General features: G+C 47.0%; 1 protein-coding gene across 1 annotated transcript in view; it reads right to left on the bottom strand.

The window, feature by feature from the left end:
• The window catches only part of LOC137432462 (zinc transporter ZIP4-like), a 93,345-nt gene that overhangs the window by 4,118 nt on the left and 64,419 nt on the right, over positions 1 to 24,808 (bottom strand). The window contains exons 6-10 of the mRNA XM_068124421.2: positions 19,551 to 19,649; positions 15,903 to 16,001; positions 11,071 to 11,169; positions 1,215 to 1,263; positions 933 to 1,085 (exon numbers count right to left, since the gene is read on the bottom strand). Coding sequence (XP_067980522.1) covers positions 933 to 1,085; positions 1,215 to 1,263; positions 11,071 to 11,169; positions 15,903 to 16,001; positions 19,551 to 19,649 — 499 coding nt within the window. The remainder of the gene's footprint in view (positions 1 to 932; positions 1,086 to 1,214; positions 1,264 to 11,070; positions 11,170 to 15,902; positions 16,002 to 19,550; positions 19,650 to 24,808) is intronic.

Here is a 24,808-nt window from a genome sequence, read left to right as displayed (position 1 = left end):
TTGATGTCCACAGGGGACACCGCTGTCTGCAGATGCTGTGCAGTGATGCCAAAATTGGTGCCACCACTGACTTCCATGGGTACATTTATCCACGATGTAGAGCTGCCCAGGCTACAGGTGCGGTTTGATATCCGAGTGTCCTAAAGAGGCTTCCCCCACAAGGCAGTGGGGATCCTTTACCCTGGACAAGGGGCCCATACTACCAGGTATTGTCAGCCGGAGACAGCTGAGCCCAGGACTTGTATAGGGTAGGGACATCACTCCCAGAGGTAGCTGAGAAACAGCTATAACCCATAGCATAAATTATAATCATAATACAAATACTTATAGCATACAACAACAACAGGCATTTTAAGGCCATTTTCCCTGCAAGAGTGGGGGTTAGCCTTGCGTTCCCCATGACAATCTTCTCCATTTTTCCCTATTTTCTGCATCTCCCCTTGTTAACCCCCTTGCCCGCATTTCTTCTTCCATCACCTTTAGCCAAGTCTTTCTCGGTCTTCCCCGTCCTCTACTTCCTTCTACATTCATTTCCATCACTATTCTCAACCAGTCACTTTCATCCTTCCTCAACACATGACCAAACCATCTCAACCTGTTTCTCTTCAGAGCATCAATCAAAGGCTCTATTCCCATCATCTTTCACAATTCATCATTTGTCTTCCTCTCTCTCAACGATACTCCGCACATCCACCGAACCATTCGTATTTCCACCCTTTCCAGCCTTCGTTGCTGCTCTACGTTCATTACCCATGTCTCGCTCCCACAAATCATAACACTTCTCACACATGCAGCATACACCTTTCCCTTCAGCTTCAACAACACTCCCCTCCTCGTTAGCACGCCACTCAGTTCCGGAAACCTCTTCCATGGCATGACGATTGAAATATAAATGGGAAAAGAGCACAGGGATGAAAGCTATGGAACATTACCAATCTCATGTGGAACTTCGTGGCACACAGTGGCAATCGTGGTGGACAAGCCGGAAGAAGGGGAAACTGAAAAGGCTGCTCCCAGAGCAATCCCATCTGCAATTTTGTGCAGGGCATCTCCGACAATAATGGCAAGCGCCAAAGGCCGCAAACCTAAGTGCACAAAAAGCACACAACATGATCTCCAAAAGGGTGCTTTCCATTATTCTATGTTGGATTTGTATTAATTCTTTTCTCCTTTGAATTATATCGTATATTTTGCTGTCCATATTTCCTATTTACCTAGAAATACACCATCTTCTGTGGGCGTGGCTCTTTCAATTTCATCCTCCTGCCAACACACCGCATCACATTAAATCTTTCTTATTATCCCCACGTTTTTTGAAAAAAGAAAACGGGGGGATGTTGTAATCTGGTATTGGACATTGTATAATCTCCGTCCATCCGTCCGTCACGCTATCTCCTCCTAAACGGTTGTGCATGAATTCACCCAACTTGGTAGTTATGATTACCACATGGCACGAAGATGCAAGAGCAGTATCATTTTGGCCCGGCCCGCTGAGGCGAGGTCAAAAGGTCAAATAGCAAAAAATGCAACTACGGGCACATTTTTAACCATTTTAAAATGAAACTTTGTGTATGCAATCAACATCTGGAGACGCATGAAATATGTGACGATTCTTTTTTATTTGACCCCCGGTTCATGCCCCAGAGGGTGGGGACGTAGGGCCAAATGGGTAAAAAAAAAAAAAAAAAATTTTTTAATATTGGGTCATCCCTGGTGGAACGTTTTGACATCTTTCAACTTTGCTTAAGATGAGAAGTGTAGGGATTTGTGATGGCATTCCATCGACTCTGCTCTAGATTATTACTTTGATCATTATTACGTGGGGCGTACAAAATGTTATTGGAGCAAGATAGTCTAAGAAATACAAACTTTCATATTTTTCAATAAATATGTTTATGTATAATTAGTTAGGCAATCTCGGTCCAGCAACTGTCATCCTGGTGTTTTACATGTAGTGCAAGGCATCACTGTGCGCACCGTCCTCCAGGAGGGCGTTAAACCGTGAGGACGTTAAGCCTGGGGACACATCTGCTGGCACTCGTTGTTAAATAGCCCATGGATCTTTAACAACTAGTGGATGTAAAAATCCTATGGTTTCCTTTGGGAAGAGGTGTGAAAAATTTCAAGCACCCTGAAGAAATGACCAAATCCTACACATTCAGTCGAGTATTTTGCGTCGGAGTGGCGAATTATGCCGGATTGGATCCAGCCTAGAAACGATTCTCAACTTGCTTCTGTAAAGAGCATGAGCCTCTTAAAATTTAAATGCATGTTGAAAAATCACAAAAGGTTGCCAGTTATTGCACAGTGAACACCTCACGTATTGTATTTGCTGTATCATCCCATGTCTTGTCTTTTTCCAGGTTCAATATCTCATCCTATTATTTTCTTACTCATGCTAACCTTTTCCTTTTTCATCCTAAAATGCTGGCAAATACATTACACCCACCAGCTATTTTGATTTTTAGCCAAAATAACAGCTCAAAATTCTTAAGTTGAATATCTTTGAGAAGTAATTGTAAAGATACTAAATTAAGAATACTTTGAAATGTATGTAAATCTCCTTTGTCTTTCGTACTGGATTAGTTGGCATTCCCTGACAAACTCATAAAAATCCCTGATTGCAAAAAATTTCATTCAGAAAATTCATAATTTATTAAAACATAAATGACTAGTTGCTCTGTTATAAATCTCTTTTTAGTTTATTTTAAGGATCTCAGGATTCCCAAGAAGGATAAGACTTCAAGCAACTGCAACCATAACCACAAATGCAGCAGTGCATTTCACTCTTCATTGATATTGATGGATGAGTAAAAAGCCTGTCAAATATGAAGGGTTGGAACAGTTTATTCGACAGTGCAGCCTCGTGAGCATGCCTGAAGGTGTGCTTATATTGTGGCGGACACAAAAGCCCACTGGCGTGGTGACATCATTCCACGCACCAAGTTGGCGGTGGCCACGCCCGAGGGGTAGGCGTGGCCTCATGATATACACCGGGCGCGCAGCCCGGAGTGCGCCAGTGTTACAGTGAGCTCCTGAAATAAAGACGCTTATAAGTTACCGCTTGTCCGCTTCCTCCTTGCTCGCAAGCAGCGCGCGTAACGCCGCGCTTTACTGGTAACCCCCTCGACGATGGATCTGCCGGAGCGATCCTTCCACACGCGACGCCATTGCCATGGCCAACTTCATCAAACTTCCCGAATTTTGGGAGGCTCAGGCCGAAGTCTGGTTCGCCCAGGCCGAAGCCCAATTTCAGCTTCGGCGCCTCACCGGCGATGACACGCGCTATTGCCACGTCGTCGCCTCCCTCGGGCCCGGCACGGCCGCTCAAGTTGTGTCCGTCCTTCGCCACCCACCGGACGGCCACAAGTACGAGGCACTCAAGCGGCTACTCCTAGCCACGTTCGGCCTCACGGACGACGCACGGGCCGACCGCCTCCTGGATCTCCCCGAGCTCGGTGACACGCGCCCGTCGGTCCGAATGGACTATATGCTGTCACTGTTGGGCGACGAAGCCCCCGGTTCTCTATTCCGGGCGCTTTTCCGTCGCCAACTTCCAGCGCAGGTTCGCCTCGCGTTGGCCGGGACCGGGCTAACGGAACCCCGAGCATTGGCAGCCGAGGCGGACAGGTACTTCGCCGCTTCGGACACGCAGGCGAGAGTCGGCGTGGCCGTCACGGCCCTCGAGGCTGATGCTGCTGATGCTGCTGATGCTGCTGATGCTGCTGATCCACAGCATCAGCTTATACAGCATACGCAGCATGCTGATACGCACCTCGTGACCGCCGCCACGCCCCACCCACCGCCGCGGCGAAAACCGCCACCGCGGGGAAACCCGCCAACTCCACCGGCCTGGCAGAGCCAGCCGCGCTCCTCCAGCTCGACCACCTGGTGCTGGTTCCACGCCAAGTTCGGCCATGAAGCTCGGCAGTGTCATCCGCCATGCTCCTTCAACAGGTCGGGAAACGCCCGGGCCGGCGCTCAATAGTGGCGATGAGCGCCGGCCGTTCGAGCAGCCTGCTGTTCATAACGGACACCTTCTCCGGGCGCCGTTACCTGTGCGACACGGGAGCGCAGGTGAGTGTCATTCCCGCCGGCACGTCAGACAAGCACGCCGCGGGTGGGGGCCCCGCGCTGCTTGCCGCGAATGGGACGCCCATCCGTACGTACGGAAAACGCTGCCTCTCTCTGCGGTTCGGAGGGCAGGTTTTCCGATGGACGTTCGTCACCGCCGACGTGCCCATGGCACTGCTTGGCGCGGACTTCCTGTGTGCTAATGGGCTCCTGGTCGACGTAAAGCGCAGACGTCTTGTCCAGGCCGAGACGTTCAGCTCGCTCGCTTGTGCGTTGCCCAGCTCGTCGAGCAGCTCAACGAGCGGCTTGCCAAGCGGCTTGCCGAACGGTTCGGTTCCGGCCACGTTGGTCTGTACGCTTCCGGCAGCGGACGCATTCACCCGCCTCCTCACCGGCTTCCCGGCCCTCACGCGGCCCACCTTCTCGGCGGGGGCCGTCAAGCACGGGGTGGCCCATCACATCCCCACCGTCGGGCCACCGGTCTACGCCGGGCACGCCGCCTCGAGCCGACGAAGCTGGTGGTGGCAAAAGCGGCGTTCGCTACCCTGGAGCGACTCGGCATCGTTCGGCGCTCAGAGAGTGCTTGGGCGTCGCCGCTGCACATCGTGCCGAAGCCCGGCGGGGGATGGCGACCGTGCGGGGACTATCGCCGTCTCAATGACGCCACGAATCCCGACCGCTACCCCGTCCCCCACATTCAGGACTTTTCCGCCCGTTTGGCGGGCATGTCCTTCTTCTCGAAGGTGGACCTCATACGTGGCTACCATCAGGTCCCCGTCAGGCCGGAGGACGTCCCGAAGACGGCGGTCATCACGCCATTCGGACTCTTCGAGTTCCTGCGCATGCCCTTCGGTCTGAAGAATGCGGCTCAGGCGTTCCAGCGACTGATGGACAGCGTCCTGCGCGACTTGGATTTTGTCTACGTCTACCTGGACGATATCCTCGTCACCAGCGCGTCCCGCGAAGAGCACCTACGCCACCTCCGCACGCTCTTCGAACGCCTGGGCCAGCATGGCCTGATTGTGAACCCCGCAAAGTGCCGGTTCGGCGCCGCCATAATCGATTTTCTGGGGCACCGTGTCACCAGGCACGGAGCCGTCCCCCTGCCGGCCAAGGTGGAGGCGGTGAAGGGGTTTCCGCGCCCCCACACGATCAGAGGGCTGCAGGAGTTCCTGGGCATGGTGAACTTTTACCATCGGTTCCTGCCCCGTATCGCCCAGCTCCTGCGCCCCCTGCACGAAGCTCTCCGAGGTAAGCCGGGCAAAGGCGACGTTACCTGGACCGAGCAGATGGACACGGCGTTCACGGGCGCGAAGCTCGCCTTGGCTAACGCCACCATGCTCGCGCACCCGGCGCCCGATGCACCGATCGCCCTCACCACCGATGCCTCGGACTACGCGGTGGGCGCGGTGCACGAGCAATGGTTGCGTGGAGCTTGGCAACCGCTGGCGTTCTTTAGCCGGCAGCTTTGCCCGCCCGAACGCCATTGCAGTACCTTCGACCGCGAGTTGCTCGGGCTTCACTTGGCGGTCAGGCACTTCCGCCATCTGCTCGAGGGCCGTGCGTTCACTGCCTTCGTCGACCACAAGCCGCTGATCTTCGCGATGGGCAAGGTCACCGAGCCGTGGTCGGCCCGGCAGCAGCGTCACCTCGCGGCCGTGTCCGAGTACACGACGGACATCCAGCACGTCGCGGGGAAGGACAACCCGGTGGCGGATTGCCTTTCCCGGGCCGTCGCCCACGCAGTCCACCTCGGCATCGACTATGCCCGGATGGCAGCGGACCAGGCCGCTGACCCCGACGTCCAGGCCTTGCGGACCGCCGTCACGGGCCTCCGCGTCACCGAGGTGCCGTTCGACGGCGCGGGCGCGGCCCTCTTGTGCGACGTCTCCCTCGGGCGTCCTCGCCCCATCGTGCCCGCGGGCTGGCAGCGCCAGGTGTTTGACGCCATCCACGGCCTGTCCCACCCGGGCGCGAGGGCCTCCCAAAGGCTGATCGCCGACAAGTTCGTCTGGCATGGCCTCCGGAAGGCCGTCCGTGGCTGGGCCAGGACGTGCCTCGCGTGCCAGCGCGCCAAGGTGCACCGGCACACCCAGGCCCCGTTGGCCCCATTCACGGTGCCGGAACGCCGGTTTGACCACGTCCACGTGGACCTGGTGGGACCTCTGCCCCCCTCGCGGGGTTTCACCTACGTCCTCACCATGGTGGACTGCACCACCCGGTGGCCGGAGGCCGTGCCCTTGGCGTCGACAACGGCGGCCGATGTCGCGCAGGCTTTCATCGCCACCTGGGTCGCCCATTTCGGCGCCCCCTCAGACATCTCGTCCGACCGCGGCCCCCAGTTCACCTCGGAGCTCTGGGGGGCGGTCGCGCAGGGGCTTGGGGTCCGGCTGCACCGAACCACGGCCTACCACCCCCAGGCTAACGGCCTGTGTGAGCGATTTCACCGCTCATTGAAGGCCGCACTCCGGGCCACCCTCCGCGACGGCGGCTGGGTCGACAGGCTCCCCTGGGTCCTGCTGGGCCTCCGGACGGCGCCCAAGGAGGACCTGCGCGCATCCGCGGCGGAGTTGGTCTGCGGGCAACCGCTGCGGGTGCCGGGCGAGTTCCTCCCCGACTCCACGGCACCATGGTCCGCGGCACAGCAGCGCTCCGCTCTGCAAGAGACCGCCCAGAGGTTCGCCTCGGTGCCAACGGCATGCCACGGGCACCCACCGACGCACGTCGCCCCGGAGCTTCGCACGGCGGAGTACGTCTTCGTCCGCCACGATGCCCACCGGACACCACTGCGGCCCCCGTACGACGGGCCTTTCTGCGTGCTGGAGACCGGGGCGAAGCACTTCACCCTGGACATCGGCGGTACTCCTGACCGCGTTTCGGTAGACCGCCTCAAGCCGGCCCACCTCGACGTGGACCATCCACCGCCAGTGGCCCGACCCCCACGTCGGGGCCGCCCCCCTGCGGGCGGACCCCCGGCACCGCCCAGCCCCACCGCCACGCCACCCCCCGGTCCTGCACCCATCCCAGGGGCAGCCAGGGGCATCCCACCTGGCATCCCTGCACCCCGGACGCCGCCGATCGCCAGGGGGCGCTTCGGCCGGGTCATTCGTCTGCCCCGCAAACTGGCCCTCCAGGTGCGCGGGAATTCTGGGGGGGCGCGTGTGGCGGACACAAAAGCCCACTGGCGTGGTGACATCATTCCGCGCACCAAGTTGGCGGTGGCCACGCCCGAGGGGTAGGCGTGGCCTCATGATATACACCGGGCGCGCAGCCCGGAGCGCGCCAGTGTTACAGTGAGCTCCTGAAATAAAGACGCTTATAAGTTACCGCTTGTCCGCTTCCTCCTTGCTCGCAAGCAGTGCGCGTAACGCCGCGCTTTAATATCTTCTTTATTTATTAGACATCCTACAGACCTGGTGTTGGTGTTGGCTTCGCGGTTAGGGTGCCGGCTTGGGATCCTAGGATCCTGGGTTTGAATCCCGGTCGATCGCTGAATTAACACCAGGGGGGTTGATTCAACCTGTCATCCTTCCGAGGTCGGCAAATTGAGTACCAGTTCACTGGTAATCCCCTGTTTGTCGCAAGAGGGACTAACAGGTTGGCGGAAGGAAGGTCATCTGGCCATAAAACATTGCTTCAAAAAGGGGACCACGGTGCCCGAAAAAGGCCAACCCCTGCTCTGCGGGGAAAAAATGGCCTCTAAAGGTGGTTCTTCTTCTTCTTCTTCTTCTCCTCCTACAGACATAAATGAACACCCCTTCTACTCTGCACGCTCGCGTTGCACATCACGTGCAGCGAATTTCACCTCCTTGCACCTTGTATTTATTGTTATTGAAAAAAAACACTTCTGTACACCACCCTTGAGGCTCGGTTTGCAAGTCACCATCTACAATTCCAATGGAAGACACAAAATTACTCTTTTATGTAAAATGTTTTTCGAGTTTGTTTTATCCTCAAAAATAGACCATAGTAAGCACACATTAGTGTTAAACAAGTACAAAAAGTTTTAATTAAAACAAAAGCCACGTCGATGTTACACAATGCCTCGATGCAGCTGTGCCTATAACGTCGATGTTATAGGCACAGGACATTCCTATTGATTCGATTACTTGATGTTATTTTTGTGCAAAGTGAAAATATATCTCGGCAATTTCCCGTGTGTGGCGACGAATTTTTAATATATCTCGGCATTTTCCCGTCTGTTATTTCAGGCGGTGTATGACTGACCATGCCGCGATTTAAAAAAAAAATATCTCGGCAATTTCCCGTGTGTGGCGACACGTGAACGAAGCTATGCTCCTCTCTCCACATTATTGTGACGACGTATAAATTAAATATTTCATCGTGACGATTGTCATCAAATGGACGAATTTTTAATATATCTCGGCATTTTCCCGTCTGTTATTTCAGGCGGTGTATGACTGACCATGCCGCGATTTAAAAAATATATATCTCAATGGACTTGAAGTTACAGGCCTTTGAGAATTCATTTCGTTCTATAAAGGGCAACTTTCATCGGATTTTCTTCCCGTTTTTTTTCAACCGAGTCTAAAACTATGTTCTCGACTGTGAAAAATGAAATGATATATCGAATTTGATTTGAAATAAAACTGTGTGAGAGAGGAAGACACCACGGGCCTACAAAACAGGCCTCAAAGCTATGCGAGTTAATAAAATGGTGGATATTTGTTTATATGAAGCCTCTCCCAGAATGGGTGGAGCTATGGTTCCCAGAATGGGTGGAGCTTTGAGGTTTTGTCTTCTCTGCAAGAACAAGAAGAACAAGAAGAACAAGAAGAACAACAACAACAGCAGAGTGCACTCTATGACCAGCGTCTGCGACGCGGCTAAAAATTTGCCTTTAAAACCTACACTTATGAAAGGGGACAGACATCAGTACAAACACACAAACTGGCATTGTGTTTTATATGGTAGATTTTACTTTGTTATTTACACTTGGGCGATGCGTTCTGAAAATTCTGATAATTACAGTCGTGGCCAAAAATATTGACACCCTTGCACTTTTTTCAAATAACTACAATTTTCTCCAAAAATAAGTTGAAATTGACAAAAGTACTTGGTCTCCACAATTCTTTATTTCACTGTTAATATTACAGAACCTTTATTTTTGATTCAGAACTTAATTTTAAATCAGAAAATAAAAAGAAATGGTATTGACAAAATTATTGACTCCCTTGACTTAATATTTGGTAGCACAGCCTTTGGACAAAATAACTGCAGTCAAGCACTTCCTATAGACATGAATGAGCTTCCTACACCTCTCTACTGGTAGTTTGGCCCACTCTTCTTGTGCAAACTGCTCCAGTTCTCCCAGATTTGAAGGGTGCCTTCTCCCAGCTGCTGTTTTCAGATCTCCCCACAGGTGTTCAATGGGATTTAGATCTAGACTCATTGCTGGCCACTTCTGAACAGTCCAGCGTTTTGTGTTGAACCACTCCTGGGTGCTTTTTGAAGTGTGTTTGGGGTCATTGTCCTGCTGCAAGACCCATGACCTTCGATGGAGACACAGCTTTCTGACACTTGGTTAAACGTTGTGCTCCAAAATGCCTTGGTAATCTCCTGATTTCATGATGCCATTCACACATAGGCACCCAGTGCCAGAGGCAGCACAGCAACCCCAAAACATCACTGAACCTCCTCCATGTTTGACTGTAGGGAAGGTGTTCTTTTCTTTGAAGGCTTCATTTTGTTTTCTGCAAACATAGAGATGATGTGCTTTACCAAAAAGATCCTAATTTGGTCTCGTCTGTCCACGGGACATTCTCCCAGATGGACTTTGCCTTGTTCAGATGTGTTTTTGGAAAACTCCAGTCGGGCTTTCTTATGTCTCTCTTTCAGTAGTGGGGTCCTCCTGGGTCTCCTACCTGGGACCCCCTTTTATTGAGTTGGCGACGGCTACTGGGAATTGAAACTGTCGTACCTTGTGTCTGAAGGTCAGCTTGAATCTGTTTGGCAGTTGATTGAGGTGCTTTCCCCACCATTCAAACAATCCTTAGCTGCAATCTTCAATCAAGTTTTCTCTTGTGGCCACGTCCAGGGATGTTGGCTCCAGTGCCATGGCCTTAAACTTCCTGATAACATTGCGTACGGTGGACACAGGAATATCAAGGTCTCTGTACATGGACTTGTAGCCTTGTGATTGTCCATGCTTCGCTATAATCTTGTATCTGACCTCCTCAGACAATTATGTGGTTTTCTTTATTTTCTCCATGCTCATTGCGGTACACACAGTGACACAAAACAGCAGATTGACCCCTTTTCTGTGGTTGAATGAGTGATTTTTATATTGCAGGCACCTGCAACTCTCACCACAGGTGAGTTCAATCCCAAAGTAAAGGAGAATCACCTGCTTGAAATCTAATTATTTCTCACAACTTCTAAAAGGTGCCAATAATATTGTCCAGGCAATTTTAGGATTTCTGTGTGGAATAAGCTAAGATTTAGTAATTTTTTCAGCTTTTTTGTTTTGTTCCACTGCAAACCAAAGAAATACATATGTGGATACCAAAAGATTGTTTAATTTCAACAATTTTCTGGAAGAAATGGTGCATTATTTGAAAAAGTGCAAGGGTGCCAATATTTTTGGCCACGACAGTATAAAAAGCTTTAAAAAAAGAAGACAGTTTAGGATTTTTTTTAATGTTTGGGTCTAGTATGTGACATGTGTCAGATTTCTTGATTTATATCATACATTTTTACAAACGAAATAGATGTGCCTTAATATCTGCAGGTCATTTATCACCAGTATTCTCAAATAATATGCTGCCTACTCTCTCTCTCTCTCTCAAATTCCTAAAATAAACAAGCTGAAAATCACGACAAAAAAAAAAACTTTAAAAACCAATCAGCCCTGTCCAATTTTCGAAAAATAGATTTTGCCATTCTTGGGTGGACGTTGTTTTCTTTGCTTTTTGGGGCGGAAATTGGAATTGTGAACGAATGAAGCAAAGTCTGGTAAAAGTATAATAACCTTACCATTCGAAGATCTGCTTCAGAATTAGTGGGCTGTTTGTCAGGTGGGTTTTCCAGGATAATGGCAACGTTCACATGTCCACCATGAGTGGAGCCAGGCCTCTGAGAAGTAAATGATGAGGGGAAAATGCAAGAGTGCACAAGGAAAGAGGAGATGAAAGTTTTCATTGGAAAGCAAAAACAAGAATTCTCGTTCAACTATTTGTTTGTATAAGCATACAAGGGGAGTTGAACACAATGAAAGCTTCTTTTATTTTGCTTATCATGTATCTGTCATAAGCTGACACAGCAAAAATAAATAGCCCCGTAGTGGACTGATGGTTACTTCCCCATGGTTTGTGAGAAGATTTTTTAAAAAGTTACCTCAATTTGAGGTGAAACCCCCTTTCCTCTTATAGATCTTATAGAATCTTATAGATCTTATAATATATAATCTTATATATAATCTTATATATAATCTTATAGATCTTATAGATCCTTTCCTTATAGAAACCCCTCACGCCTCTTATAGATGGCAGATCCGGATGGGGAGCACAACCTCATGATACCTTATTGTTCTGATGTATCGTACCAAATTTGATCCATATCGGTCATGTAGTTTGTGAGGAAAATATGTTTTAGTGAGTATGAGGGATTAGGAGAGGGAGCCCGTGGCCCCCTTTCCATTGGGAGATATGACCATGAGGAGCACAACTTAAGGTTAGGGCATGGTCCCGATGCTGCATGGCCAGTTTGGTTTGGATCCGGTTGTCGGTTTCTGAGAAGATTTTTGAATGAAATACCAATCATTATATGGGGCAAAAACTCCTCCTATAGGGGGCGAATCCGAATGGGGAGTACAACCCCATACCACCTTGCTGTCCTGATACATCGTACCAAATGTGGTCCATATCGGTCAGGTAGTTTTTGAGGAGAAGATGTTTTAGTCAAATGTTACGTACGTACGGCCGACCGGCCGGACATTGGGACCCACTCTGAGATTATTTCAGAGAAATACTCTGAAGTAACTCAACAAGACAAAGCATTTCACAAAGTAGAGCCTCGCACGGGTATTTTTCTATGTTAAGCCATTGAGCATGACCCAATGGAGTGTTATGGATTTTACAGAAGAATGTTAAAGGAGATTCTTATTTTTCTTTAACGTCCACAATTTTTCGCGAATACACATAAATAATGCATCAGAACCTTTGTCTGCAGACAGGTCAGCCTTGTCAAAGAAACGAAAAAATCTGGACAGGGGAACACGAAATGGCGGAATAATTAATTTTTTAAGGTTTATCTCTTTTTTTTTTCTTTTTTTTTTTTTTGTATACAAGATCGAGGCTCGTGAAAGAGCGAACATTAATCACACAGAAAGACAAACAGACACATAAAACAAATAACATCGGGAGCGGTAGACAAGATGGGGAGAGAGGGGGAAGGACACAAACACAACATTTGAGAGCAGGGACCGAGAGACATGGAGACATCGAGAGATCTGTGGGAGGGAGAGGGCTTTGGGGGGGAGGCATGTGAAGGGGGGAGGCATGTGAAGGGGGGGAGGCATGTGAAGGGGGGGGGGTGGGAGAGGTATAAACATATGGACACTGCCAGGATTTCCAGGAAATAAGTTGGAATTTCAAACAAGGTGGATCTGGGGTGAATTAGTGGGGGTAGAAAAGATCAAGGTTATGGATGGGGGAAGATAAGAGATGGTGGTGAACAGCTGTTTTAAAGACCTGGAGGGAGGAGAGGGATTGAAGGGAGTGTGGGAGTTTGTTCCACAGGCGGGAGAAACGAGGAATGAAAGAGTGAAGGTGAGCGAGATTATAAGAATAACACCAAAAAGGAACTCACCTCAGGCTCACGAAAGGCAAAATCTCGACAAAACAACGCAATTCTCAAACAAGTCTCACAGTTTTGAACTCGCGAGCGAAACGAGATGCGGAGGAAGTGAGAAACTCAAATTTGTATTGGGGAAGGGGTGGGAGGGACGGGTCACATCAAGGCCACATCTACAAACCACCACATTAAATACGTAATAAATTTCGAATTTAATTTAGCAAATATTATCATTAGCCATGGTCATAAAAAACCACCAGCCCATGTTCACCAAAATGTCCAATTTGGTCTTTGTGTCAAGTTTGGTGGCATTTGGCCCAGTAGTTTTGGTGTGATATTGGTGCTTCACACACACACACACACACACACAGAAAATGACTTTTATTTATAAGATGTTCTCGCCCCACCAGGTAACTCAGATCACGTCATCATTACTATTCGTATTTCTTATTCCTTTCCCTCACCCACTGCTCATCCACCGGACATTGCTCAATTTCACCAGACAGTTTCTCAGCATGGCAAGGCTAACTGGGAGGCATTCCACTCCTTTCTAGTGATATTTCTTTGAACTCAGTTCTTTGTCATGGCTCATTAGAAGCTGCGCATGAGGTTACTCAGTGGATTCGTGTTGGCATGGAGCTATTTATCCATTCTCAGACGTTTCAAGTGAGACGCCATTTCCACCGCTGGTTCACCCTGCCAGAACTGCTGCGATTGCCCACCGTTACCACTTCTGTAAGAAGTATCACCACGATGGCTCTCGTCAGACTCAACATTTACATCGACTTGCAAGCAATTGCTGTAAAAGGTTGTTAGAGAATGTCAAGCTCCTATATGCAGAGTCTGTGTGTAATTCTATCCGAGCTCAATATCTTGAGTCCAGAGATTTCCGGAGAATTGCTAACAGTGTTCTCAACCAAAATAAGACATTGATACCTGTCATTTTCAATGCTCCAGAAGTACTTCCCTCCCCTGCTGAAAAGGCCAATCTTTTCTGATCATTTTGCAGCAAACTCCACCATTGATGATCAAGGACATCCTTTGCCTGGTTGTCCCTCCCAGACTAACTCTAACATTTTATTGTTACTATTACACCCAAGAGAGTGGCCAAGATTATCCAGGGGCTTCATGTCTCAAAGGCCATCAGTCCTCCTGGAATTCCGGCCATTGGCCTGAAGATGTGTTCTCCTGAACTGTCTTCTGTTCTTAAAAAATTATACAATCTGTGTCTGTCAAAGTCTGTATTCCCATATTGTTGGAAACTGGCATCGGCTGTGCCAGTGTACAAGGTTTTTGAGAGAAGTCTGATTCCACTAAGTATCACCATATTGGCATACTTCCCATCATGAGTAAAGTCTATGAATCTTTGATTAACGAACAACTTATTGATCACCTGGAAGCCAATAAACCTCCAACTGATGTACAGTATGGTTTTAGACATTCTCGGTCTACTAGTGATCTTTAATCCCCCATAACTGAACATATCAATAGGGCTTTGGATTGTGGTGGAGAAGCCAGGATTGACTTGTCATCTCTAAGGCCTTCGATAAAGCGTGGGACAGAGGTCTTGTTCATAAGCTAGTGTCCAATGGTATCTCAGGACAAATACTGTCTATTATCGCTGCATTACTTTCCAATCACCAAATTTCAGTGGTGCATGAAGGATAATCGTCCCCCACACATGGCATCAACGCAGGTGTTCTTCAAGGTTCTGTTTTGGGCCATATGTTGCTCTTGTTTTACATATATGACTTGTCAGATGGCATTTTTCACAGATAGGCATTTATCCCAATGATTCCGCACTGTCCACAACTTATCCAGGCATACTGTCTGCGTCATCTCGTACCCAAGTCAGTACCACTCTTAGTCAAGATATAGAGAGTGTGGTAAACTTGTGGTAGGATTGGCTTGTGTCATTCAACGTGAAGAAGACTCAGTTGATGTCCATATCCCGAAGATCTCCATGTTTTCCCACATTTTCAACAGGTTCTTCTCTGTTGCAGGAATTCCCAGAGTTGTGTCTGCTTGAGATATCTGCCCCAACCTTATTTGGGAGAGGTATATATTTCCGGTATCGCAAAAAGTGCTTCCAACTTCATTTGCTGTCGACACCATACCTCCCTCCGGTAACTCTCTTATATCTATATAAGGCCACTATATGGCCTCTTATGGAATAATGTTCCCCATGTCTGGGTTAGTGCATCAGATAGTCCTCTTTGCTCTCTTTGACAGGATGTAGCAGTTTGCTATCCATCTGCTAGGGCATGACTTGGCATCATCGTTGGAACCTCTTTCCTGCCAGCATTCTGCAGCCGCTGTAAGATAAGTCTCTTCTACAGATATTATCATGGAAGGTGCTCTGAAGGTCTCACCTACCTTGTTCCCCCTGAGCGTACCTTCAAAAACTGCACACGTTTTGAGCTTCTTCACACCTTTATGTTGTATCTATCCCTCGGGAAACACTGTTTCATACTCCTCCAGATTCTTTCCTCGTGCTGCTCGACTCTGGAACTCCTTGCCAGTGTCCTGCTTTCCCCAATCCCATAACCGTCCACAATTCAAGAAGATTTATTCTGCTCTTTTTTTAAATCTCTATTATCTCCCTCTCTCTTAACCTCTGTAGCTCTCAACTAGAATGGCCTTTGGCCTTGTGAAGGGCGAGCTCCATAAAAAGGGGGACATAATGTGGTGTATATGCGGGCGAAGGAGTGAGAGCAGGTAGCAATTTCTACCACACTTGTGTACGTCATGAACATATGAACGGCCCCTTGTACCATTAAATCTTCGTGAATCCTCTGCATCCTCAAAATGAAAGGAGCAAAGAATAATTCAAATTGAATACAATTACCTTTTCTCAACCAATCGGCTCTGCCCAATATAGTGAAAGCGATGGCAGCCAAAACGTTTTTTATACTTTACCACATTTGGTGGAAGATTCCTTGTATTCTGTTGGTAGTGGTCATTTAGAATTGTGAATTAATGAAATCAATTAGAGTAACTGGATTTCAACTTACCATCACAAGATCTCCGATAGAAGCAGGGAACTGTTTGTCAGGAACACTCTCCAGAGTAACGTTAGGACTCAAACTTCCACCATGACTGTGGCCATGACCCTGAAAAGTAAAAAGTGAAGGAAAACGAAAACAATACCACAAAGCTTGATGTAGGAGATTGAAGGTGGAAGGAAAAAAACACAAGGTATGTTCATGGTGTCCCTTTCTTGTTACCTGCGATGTGTCACAGGTCTACAAGAGCTCCGCATTGTTGTTGTTGTTGCTATTGCTGTGGTTCAAGTTGAGGGTTAATTTTTGAAATGTGCACCCATTGGTCAGACAGCTGCCGGACCCCACCCACATTTGTCACTTGATTCCACCCACCATGGCACCCAGACAAAATAATATGGCTACCATCTTGGTTCTCTGGTGGGCCTGTAGGCCTGTATATATAACACTAGATGTCGCGCGACACCTCCCCGGATACGTAGAACAGTCCGCCATCTTGGGGAGGTCCTTCAAAGCTGACGCGCTGGTGCAGTTAAAAGCGGCGAAATGCCGCAATTTTGTGCAGCGTACGGCTGTACAAATAAACGTACATTGGAGTCAAGGGACAAAGGCATCACATTCCACAAGTAAGTCATGTCGATGGACTCAGGTAATCGTGTTGATGAGCGGGAAACCACCATTAGTCCATTACTGATTGTGTTTAATTAAAAAGTTAACACGTTGACGGACTCGAGTCGAACGTGAAACAACTGGATGATTTACACGGATTATCAAGATTGAGGTTGGGATCCTGCGCGCGGCGTATGATCGATGATCATATGAAGATTTGTTATTTCTTTTTTTTTTGTATACAAAGTCGAGGCTCGTGTAAGAGCTAACGCATTAAACACAAAAAAAGACAAACAGACACATAAAACATAAAATGAAGGGAGCGGGAGACAAGAGGGGCAGAGAGAGGGAAACACACAAACACAACAGTAGAGAGCAGGGACATCGGGAGATCTATGGAAGGGAGAGGGCTGGAGGTTGTTGGAGAGGGGGGGGGGGCGAGTGGTACACAGAATATAACAAATGGACATTGCTAGGAATTTCCGGAATGATGTCGGAGATTCAAAGAGGTGGATTTGGGATGTATTAACGGGGGTAGAAAAGATCAAGGTTTTGGATGGGGGAAGATAAGAGATGGTAGTGAACAGCTGTTTTAATGAAAGATACGCTCATTTTACCCCACAAAAACAGACACATACACACACACACATAAACACACACACACACGCATAAACACAGCAATATACACACACACACATACACACAGGCACACACATAAACACACATACACACACACATAAACGCACACAGACATGCATGCACACACACACACACACACACACACACACACACACACACAGACACACACATAAACACACACATACACACAAAAACACATAGACACACACACACACAAACACATACATACAAACACACACACACACACACACACACACAAACACAGGCATACACACACACATGCATACATACACTGTCTCTGCCGTGCCTGTGGGTGTTTGTCTGCCAAGCCGGTCTGTCTGTGTCTTCTGTCTCTGTTGCGCCGGTCTGTCTCTGTTGCACCGGTCTGTGTCTGTGTCTGCCGTGCGAGTCTGTGTATGTGTCTGTCGATCCGTGCCAGTCTTTGTCTGTCTCTTGACAAAGGTGTGTGTCTGTCTCTGCCGCGCCAAGAGAACAACACTCAGCCTTCCATGCACACATCTCCCATCCAAGCACAAACCGAGTTTCTTAGATGACAGGATTATGTGCGTTATACATGTACATGCATTTAAACACAACAATTGTTTGAGGTAGGGATTAATTGATTGAGCTTAATTGATAGCCTTTTTAAAAAGTATTATTTGGTTAGTCCATATTTAACATCATGTTATATGTACATCTAATCTTAATTAATTTCCTGTGAGTCACAGAGAATGTTTATTCAGTGTCTGGTCTGCTCCTGCTGTGAGGGTGGTCTGCGATTCTGGATGGTCCGCTTATTCTGGCCGGTCTGCTTTTTACAGTACCCCCAACTTTCCTCCTATGAAAAACTTATTAATTAGAAATTTTCCTCAGCATTAAAATGAGGTATTAATTGTACAGATCCGTTCATTATTAACCGAGCTACGGTCTAGGAGTCTATTTTTTAGCCTTGGATCCAATGATCACACATGCTGGTTGTACCTCCGCAAGATGGCGGCGCTTCCGACGTATCGCGACAACAAGCGCTGATAGGCCATGCGGCATCTAGTAATATATCTATGTGTAGGCCTCTGCTGAACATACACTGCCTAGGATTCTTACTTTAGATTTCCATTGGCTTTGTTTGAGTTTGAGTTTGTGTTTGAGTACTCCGAAAAATGTAATCAATATCAAATAAAAATATTAGCAAGGTTTAAGCAACCCTGTCAGCACGTATATGTGCCTCCTTAAAAAAAAATAGTGTTACTTAATTTTTGAACGGCCCTATATTGGGGTTAAACAATCCGTGACCGTGTGACGAATCAGCTCGTTCTAGTATAACCGTGGTGGAGGCTGACATGGATGAGAGGTGTCGACTTAATATTTTAATTGCACATTAAATGTGTTTCCCAATCTTACTCTCCATCTTTTAATCGTGGTGCAATTGCACGTTTCCCAATCCACCTGTTACCAGATTTTGTAACAGGTTGTGTCCACAGTGCAGTCATTCTTGTTATATAGCAATCCCAGCACTACCACACGTGCTTTGTGAACACATTAAATTGTTTTGAACAAGTTTGAGAAATGGAAAAAAGTTAGGGTTCATACAATTATTTATTTCACTTCAATTCCCAATCCTACTCTTCTCTAATTCCGAATCTGTCTACTCGCATTTATATTCTTCCTTTCATTTCTACCCATTTCTACCCGCCAGCATTCTGCAGCTGCTGTAAGATAAGTCTCTTCTACAGATATCATCATGGAAGGTGCTCTGAAGGTCTCACCTACCTTGTTCCCCCCTGAGCGTACCTTCAAAAGCTGCACACGTTTTGAGCTTCTTCACACCTTTATGTTGTATCTATCCCTCGGGAAACACTGTTTCATACTCCTCCAGCTTCTTTCCTCGTGCTGCTCGACTCTGGAACTCCTTGCCAGTGTCCTGCTTTCCCCAATCCCATAACCTTCCACAATTCAAGAAGATTTCTTCTGCTCTTTTTTAAAATCTCTCTCTATTATCTCCCTCTCTCTTAACCTCTGTAGTTCCCACCTAGAGTGGCCTTTGGCCTTGTGAAGGGCGAGCTCCATAAAAAGGGGGACATTATGTGGTGTATATGCGGGCGAAGGAGTGAGAGCAGGTAGCAATTTCTACCACACTTGTGTACGTCATGAACATATGAACGGCCCCTTGTACCATTAAATCTTCGTTAATCCTCTGCATACTCAAGATGAAAGGAGCAAAGAATAATTCAAATTGAATACAATTACCTTTTCTCAACCAATCGGCTCTGCCCAATATAGTGAAAGCGATGGCAGCCAAAACGTTTTTTTTATACTTTACCACATTTGGTGGAAGATTCCTTGTATTCTGTTGGTAGTGGTCATTTAGAATTGTGAATTAATGAAATCAATTAGAGTAACTGGATTTCAACTTACCATCACAAGATCTCCGATAGAAGCAGGGAACTGTTTGTCAGGAACACTCTCCAGAGTAACGTTAGGACTCAAACTTCCACCATGACTGTGGCCATGACCCTGAAAAGTAAAAGGTGAAGGAAAACGAAAACAATACCACAAAACTTGATGTAGGAGATTGAAGGTGGAAGGAGAAAACACAAAGTATGTTCATGGTGTCCCTTTCTTGTTACCTGCGATGTGTCACAGGTCGATAAGAGCTCCGCATTGTTGTTGTTGCTATTGCTGTGGTTCAAGTTGAGGGTTCATTTTTGAAATGTGCACCCATTGGTCGGACAGCTGCCGGACCCCACCCAAATTTGTCACTTGATTCCACCCACCATGGCACACAGACAAAATAATATGGCTACCATCTTGGTTCTCTGGTGGGCCTAAGATATCAGTCCTGTAGGCCTCTGCTGAACATACACTGCCTAGGATTGTTACTTTAGATTTCCATTGGCTTTGTTTGGGTTGAGTGTTACTCACGATGAGGTACCCCGAAAAATGTTATCAATGTCAAATAAAAATATTAGCAAGGTTTAAGTAACCCTGTTAGCACGTATACGTGCCTCCTTAAAAAAAAAGTGTTACTTAATTTTGGAACGGCCCTATATTGGGGTTAAACAATCCGTGACCATGTGACGAATCAGTCCGTTCTTGTATAACCTGTATAAAGTCCTGTATAAAGTCCTGTATAAAGTCCTGTATAAAGTCCTGTATAAAGTCCTGTATAAAGTCCTGTATAAAGTATATATATAAAGTTTATATATATGTAAAGTATATATATAAAGTATATAAGTCCTGTATAAAGCTGAATGCCTCAACTCTGTGTTTGCCTCTAAATCTTGTGTCCCAAACCCATCCCTCTCTGTACCCACCGTACCCAGTCGTACCCAGCTGCTCCTGGACTCTGTGTCCTTTCCTCCTGACAAGGTGGAAAAGTTTCTGTCAACCCTCGGCTCTGATTCTGCAACTGGACCTGACGGCATCAGCCCACGTGTCCTAAAATCCTGTTCTTCCGCTCTTTCATTCCCTCTCTCTGTTCTCTTCACCCTCTCTTTTGCTCAAGGTCATCTTCCATCTGCTTGGAAATCTGCCAACATCACCGCTTTGCACAAAAAAGGTGCAAAAACAGATCCCAGCAACTACAGACCAATCAGCCTTCTCCCAATTATCAACAAAGTCATGGAATCCATCATTGCTTCAGATATGAAATCTTTCCTCTTCTCCAAGGGCTTGATCTCTGATCATCCATTTGGTTTCAGACCTGGTCACTCTACTCTGGACATGCTGCTTCTGCTTTCTCAACAATGGATGGATGTCCTCAATGCCAAACAGGAAATTAGAGCAGTCTCCCTTCACATATCACGTGCCTTCGACATGGTCTGGCACCCCGCTCTGCTCACCAAACTCTCCTCTTTTGGTATCCATGGAAATCTCCACGCATGGCTGGCTTCCTCTCTAGTTGTAGTCAACGTGTGGCCCTGAATGGGTTTCTCTCATCTCCTTTTCCTGTTCAGGCTGGAGTTCCCCAAAGCAGTGTTCTGGGCCCTGTTCTTTTTCTGGTCTTCATCAATGATCTCTCTGACTCTCTTGAAAATCCTCTCTATCTCTTTGCTGATGACTCTACTCTCTGTCTCTCCATTCTTCATCCCTCAGATCAGCAGTCTGCAGCCTCCTCACTCTCTGCAGACCTGGACAAAATCACAGACTGGGCAAACAAGTGGAACATGTCTTTCAATCCAGACAAATCTCACAATGTTACGATGTCTCTCCGAAAAGACCGACTGGACAACCCTCCCATCCACTTTCTGAATAAGCCTCTCCAAGAAGTTCTGTCACTCAAGCTTTTGGGTCTCACTATCTGCCATGATATTTCCTGGGAAAACCACATTTCAAATCTGGCCTCCAAAGCCAGTCGCCGACTGGGCATCCTCCGTCGTGCGAAGTCCTTCCTTGGCACACCCGAGCTCCTCACCACATACAAGGCTTTCATCCACAGCTCAATGGAATACTGCTCTCCCCTCTGGGCTGGTGCTCCTGCCTCACACCTAGCTCGTCTTCACGCTGTTGAAACCAAAGCATTCAGAATCATTGGAATCTCCCGCGATGAAGCTAACTCCAAGGGCCTCTCACTCACTCACCGCAGGCAGGTTGGTGGTCTTTCCGTCTTCTACCGACTCCTCTCTGGCCTTGCCCCCCCCCCCCCCAGCTCTCTCTGGGCTCTGTCCCGCAAATATGCCTACAGGTCGCACAAGATCTGCCTGCAACCCTCTTATGGTTAAACTGCCAAAATCAAGACTCTCTGCTCACCTTCACTCCTTCATTCCTCTTTTCTCCCGCCTCTGGAACAAACTCCCTCACTCTCTTCAATCCCACTCCACCCTCCAGGTCTTTAAAACAGCTGTTCACCACCATCTCTTATCTTCCCCCATCGAAAACCTTGATCTTTTCTACCCCCGCTAATTTCACCCCAATTCCACTTTTTTGAAATACCAACTTCTGTCCTGGAAGTCCTTGGTGTCCTTGTGTTTTATACTTCTTCCTCCTCCCCCCAAGCCCTCTCCCTTCCACACATCTCCCTGCTCTCAAATGTTGTGTTTGTGTGCTTCCCCTTCTCTCCCCATCTTGTCTTCCGCTCCCTCTTTTTATATATTTTGTTTGTCTGGTTGATTTGTTTGTGAAGTAAATGTTAGCTCTTTCACGAGCCTCGATTCAGTATACAAAAAAAAAAAAAAAAAAAAAAACCGTGGTGGAGGCTGACATGGATGAGAGGTGTCGACTTAATATTTTAATTGCACGTTAAATGTGTTTCCCAATCTTACTCTCCATCTTTTAATCGTGGTGCAATTGCACGTTTCCCAATCCACCTGTTACCAGATTTTGTAACAGGTTGTGACCACAGTGCAGTCATTCTTGTTATATAGCAATCCCAGCACTACCACACGTGCTTTGGGAACACATTAAATTGTTTTGAACAAGTTTGAGAAATGGAAAATAGTTAGGGTTCATATAATTATTTATTTCACTTCTATTCCCAATCCTACTCTTCTCTAATTCCTAATCTGTCTACTCGCATTTATAATCTTCCTTTCCTTTCTACCCTTGCAGATTTTCAGTCCCTTGCATTCACGATGTCCTTTGGCTTTAAGTGAGGTCACCATGCATTTTGTCCTTTGGAACAAGATGTACTTGTTACTTTGATAAGCGTTATCATGTCTTTGTGTGACTTCACTTGTACTTTGTCCTTTGGGCTAAAGTGTATGTATTTAGCTTTGGTACATAATGTTAATTTAGGAAAATCTATTATACACTGGACATTTTGAGTGGTGGTTCACAATAATACTTTTGGTGATTTCTTCCTTTTCTCTGCTATAATTCTTCTTTATATTGGCCCCAATTAATCCCATCTCCTTGTGGGGTAAACTTTTGGCCCGAGTCTTTCACGAAACGGCTGTAATGCTGATGAAGATGAGATTAGAACCAGCAGGTGCACAGTACAGTGGATTATCAATCCATCAACTTCACTCCTCACCCTTTACTCAAATATGAATTTTCTAAATTTAGCACCCACAATATTTCTTACTATATTTTCCTTTGTGTAGCCACCACCTCGAGTGGTCTTAAAGACTTTGTGGTGTGCGATATCTCATTAAAAAAAAAAAAACATTTTAAAACTAGAACAATGCGATTGTGTCGCTAATATGCCTCTGCATAGTCCCACAACAGGTAGATGCCATCACTTTGCATATGTATGGGTAGGGGAAAACGTTTGTGAAGTTTAGTGTTGATCGGATAAAGTTCGTTTTTCTATCCAAGATGGCTGCCAAACCACGTGACCTATGACGTCATCATTTTCAAACTATATGCCACAGTGCTGTTGGATGATATTTGTAAAAGTTTGCATCGATAGGGTGAGTGGTTTCAGAGATATAATTATTTAATATTTTCCTTCAATCCAATATGGCTGCCAAACCATGTGACCTATGATGTCATAAATTTAATATTTCAATACAAATGGGTCATAGATCATGTGCATGCAATTTCAGATTTTTAGGATAAGGAATTCGATTAAACCATTTTTTGGCTGGTATACCACTTCACCTATGATGTCATCATTATCATGCTTTTGTTCCCCATTGGGAGTACTTGACAATGTGCCAAGTTTAAAATTTTTCCATTCAGCGGTTTCCGAGAAATCTTTTTTTCATTATTTGCTTTAATCCAAGATGGCTGCCATATCACGTAACATATGACGTCAAAATTATCACAAAAACATTCTGCACGGGTGTCACTCCTACCCTGAAAGTTTCCTCTCAATCGGACATATGGTTGCTGAGAAAAACGAGGTTTAGCCCGGACGGATGGACGTATGTATGTACGGACGGACGGACAACCCAAGAACATAATGCCTCCGTCGACTTTGTTGGCGGAGGCATAAAAAAAAACAAAGAAAACGAATCCCCTTTCCCTTAGTATGTGTAATAAATTAATTATCCCTTTCTGGTGCACATGACTCAGAAGTTATTTTTGCTTAATGTCGCTCAACTATCCTCGAACCCAAAACCCACTCTCTCACCTGATCATTAAGGTAGACGGAGTACAGAAAGTAAGAACATGCTTCCATTAGTATCGTACTTGCACGTCATTCTATAGGATCGACTCCAAGCAAAATAATGTATAACAAGCGTTACGCCGAGGTCCCCCGTCGGTGAAGTGATGCGAGTTGACAAAGTGGAAGACGCAAGGCGGCCATCTTGGATTTTGATGTGGCGACCCAATTTGCAATAGCATTCTTCATTATGCGTAGATACACCCACACACCAGATTAGAAGTTACTAGTTCGTTTAGTTTTCAAGATATTTCGCTCACAAGGTTCAGACATATATATGGTGGCGGCCATCTTGGATTTTGACGTGGTGACCCAATTTTCAAAAGCGTTCTTCCTTATGCCTAGATACACCCACACACCAGATTAGAAGTTGGTACTTCGGTTATTTTTCAAGATATTCCGCTCACAAGGTTCAGACATTCATGGCGGCAGACATACATGGCGGCGGCCATCTTGGATTTTGACGTGGGTTGCACCCACACACCAAATTAGAATTCGGCCCTTCGTTTACGCACGCACGCACGCACGTACACACGCACGCACGCCCGCACGCACACACGCACGGACGCACGCACGGACGGAGGGGAAAACCATAGTCCCCCTTTCGCTCCGCGGTGCGACGGGG

This window comes from Myxine glutinosa, chromosome 8 (genome assembly GCF_964187855.1).
Source record: "Myxine glutinosa chromosome 8, kmMyxGlut1.1, whole genome shotgun sequence".
Classification (NCBI taxonomy): domain Eukaryota; kingdom Metazoa; phylum Chordata; class Myxini; order Myxiniformes; family Myxinidae; genus Myxine; species Myxine glutinosa.
This window is presented reverse-complemented; position numbering and strand designations above follow the sequence as displayed.